Here is a 14,662-nt window from a genome sequence, read left to right as displayed (position 1 = left end):
TGAATAAGAGTAACAATGCTAAAAATTTGTTTGTATAATTATTATTTTTAATCATACCTCATACAACATGCATAGTTTATGGGATGCACTTACAACACTAATGTTACAAAATTAATTATTGTTAAATAAAAATGCTTACTTAATGATGACACAGTTAAAACTTAAGGACCAAAGCATTGTTTGAAGAGTAAATTTATTTTAAAAACCATGGTATCTGTGGAGATGTCAGAAATCTGACGATGCAAAATTAACTGCAAACACCTTTATATTCTTAACCTTCTTGTTGGTGTAAATCATTAAAACAAATGACTTCTAATTTAGATTAAGGGTAGGTTTACATAAACATACTCTTATTAAAATTCTTGTTTGCTGTTATTCATTTGAAGCACATAACTTGATTGTCTCAAATTACATTTGTTGCCAATAGCATTTCCATTGGATTTGAGTTGGACCACAGCACAAAATTTGGAATATTATTTGGCTGTTTAGACAAGAAATATCTTTTGAAATCTATACACAGTTTAAATTGCAAGTGGGAACATTCAGATCTTCAGTAGCACCTATTTCAACTAACAGTATACTCTTCTGTGACAAATAACTACTTTAAAAATTGATATAATTTAGAACTATAGAAACTGTTACTAGGAAAATATAGCATTACCGAAATGTACTTAGAATAGATAAGAGTGAAAGGAGATAGCTTATTGATTCATAAATAGGACTAGACTGGAATATTTTTCTTGCAGTAATTGAAGCTGATAAGACAATGAAAACTTATAACTATCTCCTTAGGCTTAAAGCAGTGTTTCAAGAATAAGGGGTAAAGGCAAACGGCAATATTGCAAATGTTAATTGTTTTTGGAGAGTGCCACCTATTTTGCAATTAGTTGTAGTATACACATTTCATTATAATTATGTGCTATTACTTTAATTGCAGGGGACCTTAATGTAAACTGTACAATTGCAAATTTCATCATAGATTAAAATAATAAAATTACAGGTTTAACAAAAACTTAAAAAAATTAGACAAGTAAAAGATGGTAAAACTAGTCATTTTCAGCTTTGATTGATTATTCTTCAATGCACATAACTTTATTTAAAAAAAAAAAAAATGTTATAGCTTTAGATTAGTAAAGTTCATGGCGTGTTCTTAACCAGATCTTTGCCATCTAGTGTTTTGCACACCCAAAACCAGTAAAGATACAAGTTATATTAAAAGTTATAAATTTATGTACACACACATGCATCAATACTATTTAGATTCATTATTAAATGATCAATCCAATATGTAATGAAGTTTATAATGAACTACCTGGTATCAATTTATTGTACAAATTATTGTCATTATGTAGGAGGTATCTAGATCTAGAAGTTTAAAAAAAGGCTTAGTGTGCAGGAAAATGAATTCTACATTGAAGTCCCAGAAGCAACTAATTACAAAACACTACATTTTAAAGTCTGATTAATTCTATCTAATATTGATTTAGTGCCTGAAGAATCTTTTTGTGTGAACAAGTTCATATAAGAGAAAATTATTTCTTACTATTTTATATTAACATTGTTAGATCTAAGCATAAATGCTATATTAATTTGAATAAAAGAGTAACAAGGTCATGATGCATGGAAACTGGTAACTTGTGTGTTACACAGCCTGACTAAAAACCATACTATCAGTACAGCCTCACATAATTAACGCCATTCCTTGTACTGTATGGCAAGTTTCTTTTGACTTGATAATACTGCATCATTTTCTGCCAACTTCGAGCACTCTAGTAGCTAGGTTACCACAAAATACCAGGAATTATGCCTATTTTAGAGATTTTCAATCACTGGTTTAGACAATAGACATTTATTAAATATTTTTTGTAAAATTTTATTTTACAGAAGTACATGGTCACAGATACAGTTTATATTATATTTACAAGAACACTGTAGTAAAAAGAACCATAACAGTAACAAATGACAAATATCCAACTGAAATTTGGATTATAACAATGGATTGAAACATTTCTTGCTTTGATCCTTGTTTTCTTCCTTTTGTACCTTATGCCCCTAACACATTCAAATACAGGTAACATCCTATGAATTTAACATAGAAACAAAGGCCATTTTATTCATAACAGGTTTCAAATATTTCAGTAAGTCAGCTTCCTTGATTTTATATTTGTTCATATTCTTTTAATAACATCTAATGTTTACTATTTCTGTTCTTAATATGTTCTTTACTATAATACTTTTACAAGAGGTTCACTTTTTTTATAAATTTGAAACTAAATCCTTAATTTTATTTCAGTTTATGAATTGTTTGTACTTAATATAAAGTTGCTCATTACACCTACTGTATTCATAACATGCTAAAGTTAACTAAAATGTACTTCTCTGAGCTACTGTTTAAATCAGTTTTTTATTACAACTGGAAATAATAGGTTTTGGAGGTCATATTGGTCTCATAGAAGTAGTTATCGGAATACAAGGCATTTTTAACAGAACATACATTTAATCATCATTAGAACTTTTTTTTTTAATTTGACGTTTTTAATTAAGTATTCCTTTATTTTTAATAATCTTTTTCTTATAAGCATGGAAAATGAATATTTGAAGACAATTTTAGTAAGCTAAAAAGATTTCTCTTAACTACATAAACAGATTTTCACTAAGTTTCAAGAAGGGTATCAAGTTGAGAATTCTGATAATTTAGGGATGTTTTCTTAATTTTAAGAACCTGTTAGTGAAAATTAGAATGCTACACTGTGTAAATCACACCACCTTTGCTACATCCAGTCCAGAAGTCTTTCCCTTATAACCAGGAATCAATGGGACAGCTGGAATACGCAAGTACAATAGTGGTCTAGGTGCCTTATTTATTATAAATTATCATAAAAAATTATGTTGTGAATCAGATTAAACAAGTAATTTGCAATCACTAACAATTTTTTCATATATAAATCAGATTTTTTACCTGCAGCTCAGAGAATGGCTCTTGAGTTATTTTTTTTACAAGCACAAACTTGTCAGCTACAGCTCATAGCTCCATCACCTCTTGACCAATTTGAGATCTGATTACAGTTCTGGACATGGGAGGTCAAACCCCTTATTGTGCCCCAAATTTTTTAGATTAATTTACTCTAATCCTGTCTAAATTAATTTCAAGTGCTGTGGCTGTTGAGGATTCCTTCTTGTAATGATGTAAATTAATAACACAAAATTATTTATCTTTTAATACTAATTATTTTATTTAAATTAACTTTCTCATTCAGAAGAACTGGAAAAACAGTAAGTTAGTGTTCTTGTTCAAGAAGTAGGTTATGCAACCACAACTTCAATGGGAGAAAACTGTTAGTAATTCTTGGTGAAAGGAGGTAATAATATATTGTAATATTTCCCTGCTATATCCAGTGCTAAGTAGGTCTTTCACCCCATAACAAGTTTTTTAGAAAAACTAGTACTTTGTTGGTAATTTTATATGCCACATCTTAAACTAATAGATGAAAAAAAATTGTATACTAGCTAACAAAAGCAATCTACATAGCCTATTTTATACAAGTTCAAAAGACACCCACAATAATTAAAATTTGGCATTGCAGTGACATCAATATGAAAACAATCTTCATGTTTAAATACAGGTATAAGTTGGTAAGACTATAATATTACAAAATTTCTAGAAAAATATACCAGTTCCCTGTTGATGGATGTGTGTGGGTTTTAATTTTGGAAGATTAAACTGCACAACAAAGTTTTTGCTTCTTGAACACTGTTGGGTGTTCCTTATAGATTTTTGGCTGCTGATCACGAAAATCACATCCAAAGTTGCTCATCATGTACCTTTTGGTTCAAGTGTATACAAAATTAGAGAATGATAGTTACCAGATCATCAGCTGTTAAAGCAAGAAATACCTCAGTTTGGCACAATAATTCATCCTGCTGACATGGGATACAAAGTAACCATTAAAATTAAAAAAGGAGCCTATCATGTAGAATGGGGTTAACCAGAACAATATCTTCTTACACAGTAATGATTGTAGACTAAAATCTAGTTCTAATATACTTGAATATAATGGTGAAATTTCACTTGTTGATTAGCATTTCTGTTCTGGACCCAGTTAATTACAAATCTATACAACTTCTCCTAGGACTATCAGACACCCTTGTAAGTATAAATTATCAATCATTAACTTCTGTATACACAAGAAATCATGGCTTATATATATCAGTGGAAATGTCATCAACACACCTCTAACTGTCATAATATTCCTTGTTGCTAGCAATCATTGCTAAAAGATTAATTTGTAGGAATATCAAAACCAAACTACTTTTAACAAAAATCACTTTAATAGTTAACAGTACCAAAAATATAAAGTATTAAAAAGTGCTCTGATGATGTGGCCTATCTGTGATGATGAATAAAAAGAAAATCCCCAACCCCTGATTTATCAGTTATGCCACAGGGTTGAAGGGTAAGTTAAAACCTGCAGCCTAGGAGTGCAAAATATAAATTTCATCTCTGCACAAAAGTGCCGGTCCAACCAGTTTGTGCAATATTTTTTTCAGAAAGACTAGAGGACAAGATAATACTGTTTGTATAATTCATAATTTGGTCTACTTAAAGCTTTGTGTTAACACAAAGTGGGTGTTTTTGCTTAACAACCAAAATCAGGCTAGCATTTACCATTGTTGTGCCAACTGGATGAAGCCCAAGCTCAAACTGTTTTTGTTCCCTATATTATGCTAATCTACACCATAATTTTAATGTGTAAGGTGTTGCTAAATGATCCACTTCATTTTAAGACCAATGAAGAAATGATTAATTTTTGTTGCTTCATTTGTCTAAATTTCAACAATCTGTTTTCAGATTCATCCATTTCTTTAAAAAATCTTTACATTTCAAGTGGAATCAGTCAAGGTAAAAATCCACCAAAAATTAAAATTAAGACTGACTATTCTTTCCAGCAAGTATGAATCTTTTTATTCTTTAAATGTACTGCATCTAATTGAGTTTTTGGATTCAATGTATCTGGAGCACCTACAAATTTATTAACCAGCTAACTGCTTGAGAATGTACTTTAAATGAATGTTTTTCTAAATAAATATCGGTGATTATGAACAACCTTTTTAAACAGTATGTTTGGTGTATTGTTTTCTTACTTAACTATTACCACATCAATAGTGGTTATTAAAACAGAGGGAGTATGGAGATGTTTGATTTTGAATACTAAAATCCAGGCAATCCACAGTTATGTTTGTTTTTTTATGGTTAAACACTGGATGATTCAATCTAACAATTTTTAAAAGGCATCTTTCTTTAAAATACTTTACACCATAATTCACATGTACTGCATATAAACATTTCATTAAATATAATTTATTTTGTCAATTAAAATTACCTTCTGTGCATTAACTTGTTAAATGTAATAATTTAAACAACAATGGTATAAATTCACTTTTGAATCATGGTTTTAAAATATCTAATACATATATAAATTCATGAACTTCTGGTAGAGCTCCATTTGTCCACATTTCTTGTTTTATGCAAATTTCCAAAACATACAAGTTAGAGGTTAGTAGCCATAATTTTTACACTTTTATGAGGTTTTCATGAAGTTTTACAGTTTTAGCACTATTTTGGGTTAAAACATTATCTCCTGAACATATTACCATTCGGCTAAACTAATGACAGTACCCGAAGTTAATTTTTAGGGTTAAACTTCATCATAGAATTTCATAGTTACTTATTACTACCCTGGATAACTAGTGCTACAAATGTGACATTGGGCTGTAAACCTAATCTTATAAAAATCTGATATACCTATAAAAGCCACTATCTTTTAGTAACACACTGAGCCAATTAACACCATACCTATACATTTCAAGCTAAGACCAAAAAGGTTTTTCACATTCACAGTAATTTTAAGACCTTTTCTGTACATTAGTTTTTGAATGTAATGTGGAACTATTTTTATTTTAAGATGAAGGAAGGATGGGCAATAACTTCAGGTTTCCAAGACAGTACATTAAAGATCATCACATGTGTTCTATGTCATGAGAATTGAGATTTAACAAACTTTTTTTATTACATCTTGTATGGTTACAATAAAAAAACTCAAAATGCTGCAACTTCAGCCTTTCTTGAAAGCAGTAAAAATTATGAAATTTTTATGATGGAGATGAAATTGAAATTGTATTATTTAAAAATTGAAATATTTTTCAAATGGGAAGAGGCAAAGCTTTCACTCCTTCATAGCACTCATCATATGCATCTTTGTAATCTTCATTTTCACGTACTAAAACCATGAGACTTCCTCGTTTAACACCCATTGCTATTCCAAGATCCTATAAACAAAATGAAAAAATATTCACTTGATCAAAAGTCATTCAAATTTATGAAAATGGATCATTGAATCATTGAAGGTTTCATAAATATTTTGTTAAGATGTATGGCAAACCTGTTACTATAACTATGCAACTTAATAAAACATATGGCAAATGTTCAGATGCTATCAATAAACTAACCTGTCGGGAAGGTGTATAGACATAAGGAATATTCTTCTCCTCACAAACACCTGGCAAATGACACATAATCTCCACTGGACTTACATCTCCTGCAAATATTACAATCCTGAAATAAAAAAAGGATTAATTGGAAACATTACATGTTAAACCATGTGATTTAACATCACCACCATATGCTAACCTGCTATAGGTTGATAAACATAAAACTTCCACTTGATGACAAAAAATGTTTGATTTACACCTACCAAGTTATGCTATATAAAAACACAAATATTTATCCTCTAGTTTTTCTGCAAATATCTTATATAAACTGACTGAGCATAACATTTCTGGACAGAAGTATGAAATTAATACTGTTGCACTCTTGGCACAACAAGGTTTGCAATTATACTTTATATCATTTATTACATTGTAGAAAAACCACTCCAAGTAGATTTTTAGGAAGAAACTCAAGTTCCTTAAAAATGGATACCACTAAACTTCACACTAAAACTATACATACTGCACACACACAGAGTAAGAAACATAATTAGTGCAACATAATTATGTTGCTTTTGTCTGAAGTAACAGCTTAGTTAAGTCAACTGTCAGCTCCAGAAACGTATATTATATTTTAAAAAATTAAACAGTTTTTAACAATATCCTTTACATCATTTCACTTTTGCTTGTATTGCTTTTGTGTAATAAATAGCCTAATTTCTATTTCATAACGTGCTGTCATTTTACTACCTTATAAAACAGTTTATGTTCAGTACCTTTGTGCTGTGTCTAAAAAATAACTAACACATTCAGTACAGATGTTATGATGAATGTTATAATTTAAATTTATAAAAAAGAATGCACAGAATTCCACAACTGTTGAAATATTTAACTTTTTTAAATCATTTAAAATAATTTTATTTTCTGTATACAGTGAAAGACAGATTAAACTTACCCAGTTTCTCCTTTTCGTATCCTTCCTTGAACATCTTTCAAGCCCTGACGCAAAAATGTTTTGTGTTTGCTAGCTGTAAAAGAAAACATGTTAATGAGTAACCATAGTTAAGGGCTTTCAAAATATTCCTCTAAAACTAACTAAAAGATGACTAACTTTCCACAAATATATTAAGTACTGAAAGTTAGGAAGAGCATTTATTTTCATTAAGTTGTTTTGTATGCCCAGCTTGACAAGTTTTGTTAACTATCTAGCTGATATTAACATATTTTTAAATAATATATGAAACTGATTTATTTGCCTTTTAATAAAAATATATAAAGATTAATTCAAAATGGTACAGCAGTAAATAGCATTCCATGCACTGTTATGCCATTGTAATATGGCATAAAATCACAAAATCTCAAATTACATGACAGTATATTTATGGCAATGCCTTATAGCAATCACAGGTAAAATCACGTTTACTAAATATGCAATAAAAACGTTACAATACACTTTCAAAGATCCACCTAGTGTTTACCATTAGCATGTGTCATTTTCAATGGTGTTTGCTCAAGTAAAAAAAGATATTAAACTGTACTTATTTTTTAAACTGTCACGGTTTTCAATCATTACTACTGAAGAGGTTTATCTTTTGCATCACATTGAATAATTTTATGCTTTTCTCTTTACAACATCCAGGATAAAAATTTAACCAAAACATTATGCAAAAATCACAGGTTTTCTAATTAAAACATTGCAGAATCTAGTAGCAATTAGTGATGCTGACTGTCTGTAATTTTGATGGTATTTTTGTCTAAGTTGTTGTACGTGATTTGTATGTCAAAAGAGATGCAACAAACAATGTTTGTACATAGTCAAGTTACTGGGGGAACTCTCTGACAGCTGTAATTATGTTATGCATTGGTACTTTTTCCTGGGTTGAAGTTAGAAGAAAAAGATTAAGGTTCTTTCACTTAGATTTACTCCTATGGTCTAAAGGGGGTAAACACATTTTTCTTTAACAAGTCTATTCAGCTTCTAAATGTTTGATGTGATTAAGACACACATTATGAATTTGAAATTTTATCCTTAAAACACATGCAATTAACAGCACCAACTATGTGAGGACTCTGCTCATAGGAAATTAAAATAGAGCACAGTCCCATGGAGTATTAGTAGTTGAAACCCTTTATCTTCTACATACTGCACTGGTTAAAGTATGTTACTCTGATACTTAGACTAACAGAATCTGTGCATTTTTCCAATAAAAAGAAAAATATGTTCCACATATTTTGGTGGAAAACATGATCCATTATCCTCATGAAAACAAAAACAAGGTTCATTTATGTACACGAGTAAATGTACATGTACAATTAGCATATTGTACGATGGTGCTATTTACAAAACAGAATTCCAGAAATTATCTTTCATGGCACTGGATCTAAATCTATATTCAAACTCATAATTTTGTTTTTAAAAATTTCTAATGATTCTAGTATAATTAAGTCATTTTTTAAATTCACCTGTTTATGTAATTTCATAATGTTCCAGTCAATGAACATGTGAAGAGTTTTTTACAATTTCAAATACACAACACTTTTGTTACATACTTAGTATATGCAAAATGTTTTTGACCAAAGGTTTATTTTAAATGCTTTTTAACATATAAAATAATAATAAAAGACTTTTACGTGTAAAAACAGAAACAGTATTTTGGGAAATAAACTAGCTGATTATGCATTATGATGAATTTTTATTGCCTTATAGTTGGCAGTACTACTAATATATTTTGTACAAGCACTTGTTAAAATTCTCAATACACATAACTATTTACTTTAAGTAATTCATGTTCAGTAGCTTTGTGACTTTCCTATAGAAATTTCTATGTCATTCTGCAATGTCTAAACTGAACTATGACATTAGATAGTGTTCTCAGCCTTGCTGTATATTATGCCAGAAATTAAAATTCTTCACAAAACCTTTAAAATTATTAAACATTACCACTTAACTTTGAAGACAAAGAAGCAATGCCTAATTAGTTGCAAAACTGTTTAGTTTATTACTTTCACAACCAACATGATTTAGAATTTCAAACTAATATTTTGAACTTCAATACAAAATACTCCAACCTCATCCGAGAATATCTTAAGTTTAAAAAAATTCAGGAGCTTGACAAACTCATTATTGGGCAGTTGTAAAGTTAAGACAGAGAACCTTGACAGAAGCTGAAGACACTTTCTCTTAGTCTTAAATATGTCCAAACATGAAGAAAATTGTGGTTTTTGATACTACATTTTATAAAAATACCTCAACTATCTAAAAAATGGACTGACCACCTCAGAATCTAGCCATTACCCTTTGAGAACAAACAAGAATACTAAATATCTGTTGCAGTAATTATATATCAAATTGGTCAAAAGATGTGGCTACAAGTTAAAAGGTTGTATCTGAAAAAACTTGAGAGCATTTTCATTCTATGAGCTGCTATGGTATGACAAACTATTTTGTGTATCAAGAAACCTAATGAAACTAACAAATACTACAAAATACATTTTGAAAGTGATTCTGGTTCAAAATACTATTCCCTTTTTAATATACATTTGTTAGATGTTCAAAACTTTTTAATATACATTTGACACATTATGACCTCAAATATAAAGATAGCAAAGACCTTTCTTATATTAACATGTATATGTAGATACAGTAAGTACAATAACATTGTCAGATATCTTAATACATATTATATGTACTTGTATATTACTGCTTTTTATTGCAGTAAAATACTATGCTAATTTGCAAGTTATTTACATTCTCTGCTATAATTACTCAGTAAATTTCATCATTTATTAATATCATCCATACAAGAAAGACTATGCCACAAGTTCTTGCACAAAATCTGTAAAACCCTATTTGTGACAGTGACTGAATGTAAAGTGCTCTATTATAGTTTCTTTCTCTTTATTGAATAAAAGTAGTTTAACAAATCAAAGTAAAATCTAATCGATTCAGAAATAAATATACAGTTACTTTATAATATTGAACTATTAATCTTCCCTTTATTAAGTTAGCAAAACTAAACTTTAAAATCAGTTTATTTCCATCAAAAACATTTTAATCTACATTTAATAATTTTCACATAAAAACTTTTAATTTTATCATTATAACAAAATTATTTAAGAGCTTTCTTAATCTACATTTAATAATTTTCACATAAAAACTTTTAATTTTAACATTATAACAAAATTATTTAAGAGCTTTCTAAACCTATTTTGATCTGAAACAATATTTTGGCCTACATATATGTAGCTGAAATACATAGAGCATAATACTGCCAGAAATTTAAAAGTCAACAAAAACTGTGATTACCAGTATTACAATTCATCAAAGCATCAATCAGTTGTATCAATTTAATGTGGTTACAATATATTGCTAAAACTTGAATGTATTGTGATACTTAAAAAAAAAAAAACCTGTTTAAAATGAATTTTCTTCAAATGTTTTCCCCGACTAGAGTTATTACAAAAATACTTCAAAATGTGTTTGAACTGTAAATTAACCAGAGGTTTTTAGAGCAATCCTGAAGGAAGGGGCTGCTTAAGGTATGGCAAATGATTTGAAATGACAGCATACAATAAAAATAGCATGTGATTAGAAACTAGATGATGCACCTGTAATGTTTAAAATTCAAGGGTGAAAAAAAACTTTGCACTTAAGTTGTGCAAATTTTTTCTCCAAATGGCTTATGTTTTTTTTTAATGTTGTTACAAAGTACTTTTATGTTAAGTATACTTATTGTTCAAAGTATATAAATTATTTTGAATAAAATGGGAACATTATACATATCACATCACCTAATCAACAGTGATCACGTGAACAATACTATTTTAGCTTTCTTCGGACATACAAGCAGTTATTTATTTAAACAAACTGTTCTATTTGTTGACACCATTTCTTTAAATTATGTGCACACTGATCTACAGAAGAAATGTGACACTGTCAATGAAACACCACTGATGGATCCGAAATTATACATTTTAATGTCAGAATGTGTCCTGTAACACATCTGTATTCCTTTTAATTTTATTCAGAAAGTTGTATTTTGTTGAAAATAATAAAACTTTTATGTATAAATTGAAAATTACATGCTTACTATAGAATCAACATCAAGTACATAGAGAATTTCAACACTATAAAATCAAACCATACGATTATACCATGTTTAGTAATACTTAGGCTTTACTTTTTAAACATCTTTTATTCATTTTAAATTGAATAAATATCACCCAAATGGAAATGGCTAATTATTGAATTAGTTAATTCTAAGCATTTTTATTTTTACTATAGTTAACAAGTTACGATAAATTTCTTACACTTCCAAATTCCCTCCTTTTGTGTATACATCTCGTTTAAGAACCGATTAAGATTAATATTTAGGCCTATAACATTATAAAATTCATGTTTTGTATGGCTACCATAAAAAACATACAAACAGTAACATAACGCTAATATTACAATTAGTGAGTTAGGCCTTCGCCATGCCTCAAGCTTACCTTTTTTTATAAGTTTATACAACTTCTTTGCTAATTTGCGAGAAGCCATAGGTTTGGCTATGATACTAACATGTTTTAGTTTTTCATCATATGATAATTCTTTCATTTCTCCAAGTAACCTTGTATCACCACCTGTTGTATCTGCATCATTATCATCAGGATCACGCTTTTCCTTCTTTATTTTCGTCATCTTTAAATTGGATTTCAGGCCAAAAACATGTCATATATAACCCTCTAGTGGTGGATTAAAGAAAAAGAAAATTTTTTAAGGCAGATATTTTTCTATCTACTATACTAATATAGTTTGAAAGATCGGAACACTCTGTTGTGCCAGAGGAATGGGGATTGAATGCTAAAAACACATTCAGAAATAAAATTCTTCTAAACTATTTGTTTATCACATAATGTAAAATGCTTTGTTAAGTTTAGACCTAAGAGCTATCCCATGATTTGAGATACTCTAACAAAAATTTCAAAATATGCGTATAACATTCATAAACCATGATTAGCTTGGGTATTTAACAATTTCGAAAATATTCACTACCAGACAGTAAAAGTTTACATTTCAGTTTTAGGAATAGTGATTCACAACGTTCAGCGTCGTAACGCATTGTTACACAATTTGCATTAATGTTTAAGTAAATCTTGATGATGTATATTAATTAGCTTTTATCAGTTTAAGACCATACTTGTTATTTATATATTCCTACATATGTATATACATATTTCATTTTATAATCGTGCATCTTGAGAGTATTTCTGAAATCTAGTTTCTATTTCAAAAGGCCTCGTCGAAAGTGTTATTTCTATAGAATTCCGGCCCGCTTTTCATGTCTGTTACAAGTGTACAAAGACGATTATTCCCAGTGCTTGTTTCAATAGTATGATCGCACTGAAATTCATAGGTACTACGATTTTACCAGTACGTTTTTTATGGACTAAAATAAATACTCGTTTTATTTTCCGACTGCTTGAAGTATATTATGGTTAAATGACAATACAGCTGTCACTCAAAAAATAAGAAGAGCCTGAAAATAAAAAATACAGACTGCCAATTTTATGTTTTGTATTGCGTGTGCCACACTACACATTACAGAATTTTCATTTCAGAAAAACCTTAGACCTACTCAGGGCCGGATTAAAAGCAAATGATGTTTTAAGCACAGCCCAACAACGGTGCCCCCCTCGGCCCCTCCACTGTTTAACTGACAAGACATTAAGACACAATAAGTGCTGAAAATGAAATTGAAGTTTGAAAAATTTTCAGTTTTCTTCCAGGCCCCAAAAGTATAATAAATACTTTTTTATTTTATTTATTTAACAGATTGGGCATGAATGAAAATCAAGCAATGATTTAGGCCTTTTATTTAGAAATCATGAGGAAAATCACCTCTTTAATTAATGATAATTAAAAAGAATTATTTTTACTGTATATTTGTTTTCACTCTGAGTTAACAATTCTCACTCTGATGTTAACAAATTCACATTGTGATGTTAAAAATTCTCACTTTGATGTTCACAAATTCACACTTTGATGTTAACAAAAATTAAAATTTTACTCAAAACCCTTTCATTAAAAAATTTAATTTTGATGTTAACACTTTCTCACTTTAAACTTAAAACCATGTAAGCAAATTATTTACTTATACCATAATATTTATATCAATTTTAAAAAAGTTTTCTTCTAGATTTTTTAATTGCAAAATCTTTGATAAAGTCCTTAAAACTAATTTGACAAAACAAATCTACTTCTATACTAAGCAGAAACAAGGCATCCAGCCTGTCTAGTCGCATAGTTGTTCTTTTGGGATTTTTAATATTCTTGAGTTGAGAAAATAAACGCTCAGCTGTACAATAATTTGTGACCATTAATGTTAAAAATATACGCAATGCAATGTCTACGTTTAGAAACGCACACTCAATTTTGTCTTTTGAAATTATTTTATAAAATTCAACACGACTGAATCTCGTTTTTACAGTTTTGTTTCACTGAACTTATAGCGCACATAAGAGTGAAACTGCTGAAGCTCGGCAGAGAGATTAGTGTCCATGTCCTTTAGGTAAACATCAAATAGCTTTTGGGAACACTGAGAGTACCTTTCAGTTTCAGCAGATAAAGTGACATTATTTGGCACATCACTTAGGAAAGAAAATCTGTTTGCTATTTCTTTGTACACCTCTCCTTTTCTTCTCATCTGTGTTTTCAATTTGTCAACAATTGTGTAGAAGGTGGTGGTGGTGATGCGTAATTTATCTCTAGCATTCAGATCTACTTCTTGTGCATCCCCGTCATTAAGTACCTTCTTTCTGACACGTTTGCGAGTTTGAGCTGCATTGTAATCAACATCTGGTAGTATTTCCTTTGCAACTGCTTCAGATCTTTCAAAGTCATCCCTTAAAGTGCGTAGTTGGTCAGCTAATGACCCGTACAGATCTGCACGTTTTAAGTGCACATCCTCATTTAGCAGAACTTGACTTGCTTTATGAAACTTTTGCAAAATTTCATCCCACATGATCAACATAAAAACAAATTATTGCTCTTGCATTTTGTTTGCAATATTGACTGCTTCTCTTCTAGTGTCTCGCTTTTGTGACTAGTCTTCAACTAGACATTCTAAAGCTTCCAAAATATTAAATAAAGACTTCGAAATTGCTGTTGTTACCATAACATGTGCCTCCCATCTGG

General features: G+C 29.6%; 1 protein-coding gene across 1 annotated transcript; it reads right to left on the bottom strand.

Moving 5' to 3' along the window:
* Window positions 1-6,043: 6,043 nt before the first annotated feature.
* Window positions 6,044-12,209, bottom strand: NHP2 (NHP2 ribonucleoprotein). Its single transcript, XM_076511781.1, has 4 exons — window positions 11,977-12,209; window positions 7,442-7,514; window positions 6,508-6,613; window positions 6,044-6,327 (listed from the first exon to the last, which is right to left on the bottom strand). The coding sequence occupies exons 1-4, from the start codon at window positions 12,164-12,166 to the stop codon at window positions 6,202-6,204; spliced, it is 495 nt and encodes a 164-aa protein (XP_076367896.1). The 5' UTR covers window positions 12,167-12,209; the 3' UTR covers window positions 6,044-6,201.
* Between the last annotated feature and the right edge of the window lie 2,453 nt (window positions 12,210-14,662).

This window comes from Tachypleus tridentatus, chromosome 7 (assembly GCF_004210375.1).
Source record: "Tachypleus tridentatus isolate NWPU-2018 chromosome 7, ASM421037v1, whole genome shotgun sequence".
NCBI lineage: Eukaryota > Metazoa > Arthropoda > Merostomata > Xiphosura > Limulidae > Tachypleus > Tachypleus tridentatus.
This window is presented reverse-complemented; position numbering and strand designations above follow the sequence as displayed.

Bases quoted from the DNA above. Each gene is read 5' to 3' on its own strand.
- NHP2 (XM_076511781.1), bottom strand. From the start codon at position 12,166: ATGACGAAAATAAAGAAGGAAAAGCGTGATCCTGATGATAATGATGCA. The intron at 7,515-11,976 runs GTAAGCTTGAGG...TTTCTTTTACAG, and splicing joins GTATAAACTTATAAAAAAAG to CTAGCAAACACAAAACATTT. The intron at 6,328-6,507 runs GTTAGTTTATTG...TTTTGTTTATAG, and splicing joins TCTATACACCTTCCCGACAG to GATCTTGGAATAGCAATGGG.